At 40.2% G+C, this 8,805-nt stretch overlaps 1 protein-coding gene across 2 annotated transcripts in view; it reads right to left on the bottom strand.

Moving 5' to 3' along the window:
* Cdh18 (cadherin 18) overlaps positions 1–8,805 on the bottom strand; it is a 357,410-nt gene that overhangs the window by 110,412 nt on the left and 238,193 nt on the right. For both annotated transcript variants that reach the window (XM_004641813.2, XM_012517046.2), the window contains exon 4: positions 7,616–7,783. In XM_004641813.2, coding sequence (XP_004641870.1) covers positions 7,616–7,783 — 168 coding nt within the window. The remainder of the gene's footprint in view (positions 1–7,615; positions 7,784–8,805) is intronic.

Here is an 8,805-nt window from a genome sequence, read left to right on the forward strand (position 1 = left end):
AAACACAACACCTGGCTTCCCATTTCTCTTCTAAAATATGGAGTGGGGGCCTTCCTTGTACCATGAATCTGGCATTCTGCAAAATGGTAAAATCAGCACCATAGAGATGATGCGAAGATCTCCCACCAGCTTGAGTACTAGCCAGGCCCTTTTGCACCATGGCCACAGCATATGCTGAATGCCTGGGTTGGGGAGAACTATGAAGTGAGTTCCACGTAACCAATATCTTACAGGACGGGGCTCCAACATAGTGCTGCAAGATTGTGCTGTCAGGTGAAAGCATCATACCTGAGCCATGGAGGGTTCAAAGGTAAGGGTCTTCCTAATTCCTGACTTGCCCTGAACCATGTTTTCCGCATCCTGATTGAAAGTACTTGGCTTCTTTTAAAGAGCATAACAGTTTTGTCATAAAATGGCATAATCTGGGGCTGGCAATATAGCTCAGCTGTCTAAAGTACCTGCTTAGGCAAGTTTAGGCAGGTACCAGGGACAGTGGTTCAATCTCCAGCACCACAAGCCACACCAGCCCCACCCTCACAGTGAGTTGAACCTGCTCACAGAAGAAAAAACAAAACAAAACAAACAAACAAAAAAAAAAAAAGGGTGTGTCACAACCACATTTATTCTTAGAATAACTCTATTGATTTATTTATTAATTTTAATTTTGTAAGGTTCATTATATTAAATGAGTGTTTAATATGAAAGAATATCACAAATTAAAGGATTGTATTTTCAATATTTATTCACATTTTCACTGTCAATGACATTTTCACATATAGAGTGTAAAAAAGAGCAGCAGTGCTGGGGAGATAGTTCTGCTGTCTAAGTCCCTGCCTGGCAAGGTCAAGGACCCGGGTTCAGTCCCCAGTATTGCATGCATCCTGGCAAGGTCGAGGACCCAGGTTCAGTCCCCAGTATTGCATGCCATACTGGCCCCATGTCAAGCTGGCCACCAAAACCAGGTGTGGTGGCACATTCCTGTAATCCCAGCTCTCAGAAGGCTGAGAAGAGAGGATCATTATAACTCTGAGCCATAGAGTGAGACCATGTATCAAATAACTAAATAAATACAGAATTAAAAAAAGAAAAGAAATAAATTCTTTTATGAACTTCCATGAAAATACAAATAGCACTCTATAAAATAATGATCTTTACTTCAATGATCACACTTAGGTAGTCTGCACACATGAGAGCAGTGTATTCTACATGCACATATCACTTACATGTCTAGCACATGTATGTTGCCTTCCTGGCCTTTTTGTATGACTCTTTTTTTTTTTGTATTTTTTTTATTTTTTAAGGAAGGGTCTAAAGGGTGTTCAGGTTCCCACTGCTAGATTGGACTCATAGTGATCAGTCTGTTTACAGCCTCCCAAGAGCTGGGATTGCAGGTGTGCGCCACCACGCCCAGTCTCAACTGCCATCTCAGCGTGCCCCAGGGGCTGGGCCAGCACAGCAGGCCTGGGGATAGAACCCTCTCCCCTGTGCCTGCTTGAAAGCACTTTAATCCACGGAGCTACTTGGCCGGCCCCTGGAGGACATATTTGACAGGTGCCTGGCGTTGCTGTTTTGTCAGAATGGTCTTAACGCATGAGGTCATGTGCAGCTAACGGGAACACAAAATATCAATAAAGTATGAAATAAAGTATGAAATGCTCAATGCTAATGTGTATAGCACATTTAGAATAAGCATCAACATTTTCTTATCAACTATATATTTGCTTGTAAAACTTTATTTATTTTTAAAATTTTTTAATTTTATTTCTTTTTGGCAGGACCGGGGATTGCGCTCAGGCCCTTCCACTTGCCAGGCAAGCGCTTATTCTACTGAGCTATCTCCCTGGCCCCTGTAAAACTTTAAAAAAAATTCCAAGATGAACTACAGTACAATCACCAATAGCACTCTACCAAAAAGCTTTACTTCAAGTACCGCACCTAAAGAGTAAGAAAATAAAATTTAAATGAAATATCAAATGTGTTATGATTGTTGAGAATCGACATCAACAGTTTCACCTCAGCTGTAGTCTTGCTTACAAATCCTAAGAGACAATATCAGAAATAAAAGTCTATGTGAGCTGCAAGGCAAACACAAAGGTCCACCTGAGAAGTGATACTTGTTTCACTGTCCCTCCCAAGGCAGGCCTATTACATGAGCACGGCACGCGCTGTGCACACATCTCGTCTCGCTGAACGCTGAGAGCACACGTGCCTAGCTTCTCTTTCTTATGTGGCAACCTACACTCTTCTCTTTCTGTTTTTGCAGGACCTTGCTACTATTTTATAGGGTATCCCCTTAGCAAGAAAATACAATATCAATAAAATAAAACATCAAATGTGTAATGAATGCTTCGAATAGGTAGGAACATTTTCATACCAGTTGTCTACTCACTTGCAAACCCTAAGATGTAGCACCATAAATTAAAACCTACATGAACTATAATGAACACTAATCCAGGAGAAAGATGCAAACATAATTCTTCTTCAGTTGTGATGCCAAAGACAGTCTCCACACATGAAAATGGCATGTTTCATGTGTGAGTATTGCTTAAACCAATTACATTTTCCCCTATCCTTTCTTGTAGGGCACAATTGACGTGTTTTGACTTTCCTGCTGTTATGGTAGCATTTGCAGCTGTTTCCACCTGTTCGCCTGTCATCTCAGCAGTGTGCTCTACAATTTTTACATGATTTCCTGGGAAGAATCATTTTGTTTGCCCTCTGCTATAAATAGTCTTTCTCATAAGAGATCTTAGAGGATTCCAGTCCCCAACATTGAATAAAATGTCTCATGGTATTTTGCACTTTTTTTTTTTTGGCGGAACCGGGGATTGAACTCAGATCCTTGCATTTGCCAGTCAAGCGCTTATCCTACTGAGCCATCCCCCCGGCTCCCATATTTTGCACTTTTTTTGGTAGACTATGAAGTTATTTATGTCACACATGTTTCGGAGTAAAGCCATTTGCCAATGCTTTGTTTCTAGTGACACTATAGTTACTGCATAATGCAATAGACTCTGCTTCACCTTTAGTTCTGCCGTAGAAAGCTTCTACCTCAGGTTTACATTTTGCTGAGGATTCCCTGTGAATATTTCCATCATCATGTGGTATTGACATCAGCTCTAACAATTTGCCTGACAAATACGAGGTCAGTGTAAATCATTCTGACATATAAAGATTGTACTATATAATTCCCTGCTTTGAAATTACATTTCATTTGGAATTTCTGTTTCATTCCTATATACAGTTTCTGAGCTTGAAAAAATGTGCTCAGTTAGCAAATGTGACATCAACTGGAAACTGGCGAGCCAATTGTCAAATGTCACGATCTGATTTGTTTAGCGGATGGGAGCACCGGGTCTGTGCATGGTGTCATTAGGTTTCTTATATGTGAATAATGACCTGATCGCTGAGTTCCAGAACAAATTTCTAAATCTAAAGCTGCGTAGGTCTTCATATCTAGGAGGGCATAGATTTTTATGTCATACTTTGACCCATTACTCTTCCCTAAGTCTTTTATATCCTTGAAACCACCATGAGAAACCCCTGCTAAGTACAGCAGATCCATGACTGCTTTTAGCTCAGCTAGTGAGGTGTCATAATAAACATATATTTGAATGTGGCTATTGGCATGTACAGAACACATTGCTGGCATACCAGCTTTTGTGCATTTCACCGCTTTTTGGAGCTTTTCATCTGTTATCATTTCCAACACCAAATGGCAGTGCTGGCCTCTCTCTTCAATACATCTCACACCTACAAGGAGTCTCACTACATTCTTGATCTAGTTCTAACATTGGATTGTTACAGTTGGCATTGTGGGACATTTCAACTAGTCAAATAAGTACTCATGTAACTGTTTTTCTCATCCTTCAAATCAAGGAGTCGTGCATGCCTTGGGCCTGTGTCAGTGATTCTTGCTTCACTCCACTGTCACAGGAACTTTGGCTCCCATGGCCAAGTCCAAAGTCAACGTCATCATCCACTCATGCTACTCTGCTGTTTTGAAAACATGTACTTTTTGCACAATAGATTATATTCAGCATCCAGGGATGAGTAATATGATGATTCACATTCAACTTCCTCCAAACCTCACAAGTCTGGGTTTTCACGTACCATTGTATTGAATTGGGCTACTTCTACCAGAAAAACCAAAAGAAACCCTTAACAATAAAATCCTAGTGTGGTATGGGGGTACTATACATTCTGTGATGCTTAGGTAAACACACATGAAAACTGTTCCATGGAGCATCATCTGGGTGTAAATCCTGATTCGACTCTTCCACGCATGCACACACCTCGCCCTTCATCAGACTGCATGTGTGAACACCAGGATAGCTTCCTGTGTGCCTCAGGCAGAGGCACAGAGATGTGCCGCCAGCTGCGTTTATGCTGAGGTAGAAATTTACAGTAGAAAACTAAGGTTTGAGTTTGTGGCAAAGAGTGCTGTGCTTCAAGGGTTTTACCACTAGCTTTTCACCCAGCCAGCCTTGCTCTGCTCCATCTTTTCAAGCATCGACTTCTAGAAAAAGTGAAAAAAAAAAAAATTAAATGATCCTTTTATTCCTGCTTCCCTCAGTAGGCCTTGTTAAAAGGAGGGAATAATAACCACCCTGCACCATAAAGGCTGGATTGTCTTGAAATTTCCTCCATCAGGTACATTTTTTTCCAAGACCCTTAATGTCAGTCTCATGCAGTAACAGGACATAAGAAGAACATAGACGTTTTCTTATACACCTCAGCACATGTGGTCTAGAATCCAATAATGAAGTCGTTCATCCCGACGGAAATTTCCTGATACTTATATTTGCTGCCCGTCTTTGTATCAGCATTCTTGTCTTTCAAACTTTAATCAGAATCTCCAACCGAGCTTGGTTGACAGCATTTTATGGCTTTTCTAGCAACAGGCATCTTGAAACCTTTTCAAGCTCTTCCCACTTGCCAGTTCCAAAACTCTCTAAATCACAGGGAATAGCCCCACATCTGGTAATAAAAGTTTTCCTCATTGCTTTCCTCACCGTGGGACAAAATACTTGATTATTGCAAATTCAAACTGAGGTATATTTTGGCTCATGTTTCAATCCACAGACAGCTGGTTCCAAGACAAAACAGCATAACAAGGGGGGATGGTGAAGGAAAAGGTGTTTATTTCATAGCAGTCAGAAAGGAGAGGGTCAAGAGATGAACTGGAAAGGGAGATATGCCCTTCCATGTCATGCCTCCAGTGACCCACTCCTTGCAACAGGGTCCACCATTTTAGAGCCATTTAAGATAGCTCAGGAGGATAAGCAGCTGCCTGGCAAGTGCAAGGAACCAGGCCCGATCCCTGGGATAACACATCAGGCCTGCCCCAGAACCCCAGGCATGCTGTGCCAGCCACTAAAAGCAGGCATGGTGATGCACACATGTAATTGCAGTGCTGGAGAGAGTGAGACAGGAGGAGCACTACAACTTCAAGCTGCATCGCTAGACCCTGTACCAAATAAAATAAATAAAAGGTTGAAAAAAGAACAAATAAAATATAATGATTCCATAATCACATTATCTTTTGAAAGCCCCTTAGATAAGCTTATGAGGCTTTGGGTAAATAGATATATTTCAGCACGATAATATTTTAAAGTGGATTTTACTTAACTGTGAATTCGGCTTGCATGTGTTCAATATTGGAGTTTTAAACAATCATCATTTAATAAAGTATTTAAATTGAACTAATTCAGGACTGACTGGATAGCTCGGTGGACTAAAGCATCAGCTTAAGCAGGCACAGGGACCAGTGTCTGATCCCTGGCGAGCTGTGCGGGCCCTGACCCTGGTGCACACTGAGAGGGTGACTGAGGCTGGGTGTGGTGGTGTACACCTGTAATCCTGGCCCTTGGGAGGCTGGCAACAGGAGGCTCACTACAAATTCGATATGTATAGTGAGACCCCGTAGACCCTGTACTAAATACATAAAAGTATCTATAAAAGAAATTAAACTAATTCATTCACATAAACATTTGTCACATACTATTCATAGAATAAACACTTATGGTGTCACAACAGCACAAATGTCTTTCTTAAAGGCTTTTATGCTAGTAAAGGAAGCACGAAATTGCAAAACTAAGTTACAAGAAGAACATGCATACAATAGTGTATGAAGAGAAAACATTAAAATGGTCTCTGCTCTTTCTTCAACAGAGACTTCAAAGAAACTTACAGAAAAAAAATTACACAAAGAAGCATGAGTGTAGAAAATTTCCCATTGAAGTGAAGATATGCAAAGCATTACTGTATGTTTGGAATGGATAGTTCTCTCCACGGCAAGGACTTAGAAGTACTGAGAATGGCATCATGAGCTAATGATGGCGAAAGCATTTCCTACTGAGTCATGAAGCCTCTACCGACATCTTACACTGTGACTACACTTTTAAATATCATTTGTGGTATGGACAACCTTGACAAGTCTGGCTAATATTTTTAAGTTAATTGAAGATTGTTCTACAAAAGGTCTTCTGTAATCTCCGCAGTGTTAGGAGCTCTCCAGCGTATCATAATTCTGTCATTTGTACAGTGACATCACAAACACTATCTGCCTTGAAATGTGAAGAACTAACACTGTCTCTGCTTTCCTAAATTGCTTTCTGGATTATGAGCTTTGTGTATGAGATTCATATTCTACTCTAAAGTCTCTCTCATTAAAATAATTATGATCCGGTTTTAGATGATACACACATGTGCACATTTATTTGTGTAGATCACTCTTCGCATGTGTACATGTATTTGTAACACTATGTTTCGTTATGTCATGTTATGCCATGTATGTTATGTTATGTTATGTTATGTTATGTTATGTTATGTTATTTCAGAGAGGCTTTCACTCTGTGGTACCCTAATCTGGCCTCACACTCATAGTGATCCCTTTGCCTCAGCTTCCTGTGTGCTGAGATTACATGCATGTGCCACCACACCTGGTTAGTAACATTCATTTGTCACATTAAATATTCTTCAAAATTTTTTCAAATATCATGCATATTATGCAATACTGTATGAGCAATAGGGCCGGCCAAGTAGCTCAGTGGATTGAAGCGCCTACAAGCAGGTGAAGGGCCAGGGTTCAGTCCTCAGGCCTGCCATGCTGGCCCCACCCCTAGGGTACGCTGAGAAGGCAATTGAGACTGGGCATGGTGGCACACGCTTGTAATCCCAGCATTTGGGAGGCTGTAAACAGGCAGATCACTCCCAGTCTGATCTAGTAATGAGACTCTGAATACCCTGTAGACCCTTCCCTAAAAAATAAAAAAAAAAAATACTGTATGTGTAAAATCTCTACTAATGTATTAAGAAATGGTTATTTTTACAAATATTAAATTTTACTACTTGGTGCCATTACATGCTTTTTTATATTTGACTGATACACATAGAAATGAATATGTATAACATGGTGTCAGTTATCTTTCAAGGTCAAGAGTCAGTAGGTTGAGGGATTTCTTTACTTCTGATAAAGAAAATCAAAGATGAACAAAGGGTAAAAAGGAAAATAATTTGAGTTAAGAAAACATAGCATTGTACATTCAACCATTTTATCTATTTTGCATCAATACATAGTGGTGAAATCAAGTCAGAGGAAATGGGTACCTACTCTGTGGAAACCGTGGTGGGTTGTCGTTGACGTCAGTCAAGGTGATGTTGACCGTGGTTGATCCCGAAAGCCCTCCGACTTGTCCAGCCATGTCTTTGGCTTGAATGACCACGGAGTAGTGTTCTCTGGCTTCTCTGTCCATGTTGTGTAAAGCTGTTCTAATAACCCCTGTAAGATATATTTAAAAATCATTATGAAATTTATATTTAACATAAAGCAACTTGGTTCATTTTTGTTTTAAAAAATGTAATATTGGGCCGGGGAGATAGCGCAGTAGAATAAGCACTTGCCTAGCAAGCACAAGGGCATGAGTTCATTCCCCAGTTCCAACCAAAAAAAAAAAAAAAAAGAAAGAAAGAAAAAGAAAGAAAAGAAAGAAAGAAATGTAATTGTAAAAGCATACTTTTGAAAGAAGGCCATAAGGTGGCTGTAATAGCTCAGGTGGGAGAGCGTTAGGCTGAAAGCCATAATTCCAAGAAAAACAGGACATTAAACATGCTTGAAAACTTAATCATGGCGACATTTACGTGGAGCACCATGTGCTGAGTCACTCTTTGGTGACAGCATTGACATCCCCGCCTGCCTAAGTCGCTGCGTCAGAGGCCCTTTGTAGGCCGCTGTCTGCTCAGGCCCACTGTTCTTGCTGGCGCCGTGAGCCCTTCCCGTCCCTAGGACAGCCTCTGCGCGGACTCATCTCCCACGGCCCTACAAGCAGAAGTCAAGTTTCCCTTCCACAGAGCTATTTGCAATGCTCCCTCAAAGTGTTGTCAAAGTTGGATGACGGGTTTCAGTCAGAAAAAGTAACAAAAATTAAATCCATGTATATGATCAAAATAAAACGGTAACATTGATTCAAGAAATAACATGTGAAGATCATACTGCACATCTTATAATTCAAATGGAAGCATTCGATACACTTTTCATCATGGATCCTTCAACAGAATGATGAGATGAAAGCATTATATATCTATTTATTATCGATGCATAAACAATCTCTCTCCTAAGTCAAATATCTTTGCAATCAGAGGATTAAGTTGAAATACCAGAAACTTTTTCAAAAGGACTAAGTTTACCCAGAGGCTATGAACTGTCACAAGACACATAAAATTAGTCATGAAGATAGTAAATTATAAATATGTGTATCTGTGTGCTTATCTTTCTAATGTAAATATGTTAATTCCTTCAAATAT

This window comes from Octodon degus, unplaced genomic scaffold (assembly GCF_000260255.1).
Source record: "Octodon degus isolate 3935 unplaced genomic scaffold, OctDeg1.0 scaffold00143, whole genome shotgun sequence".
In the NCBI taxonomy this organism is placed as follows: Eukaryota; Metazoa; Chordata; class Mammalia; order Rodentia; family Octodontidae; genus Octodon; species Octodon degus.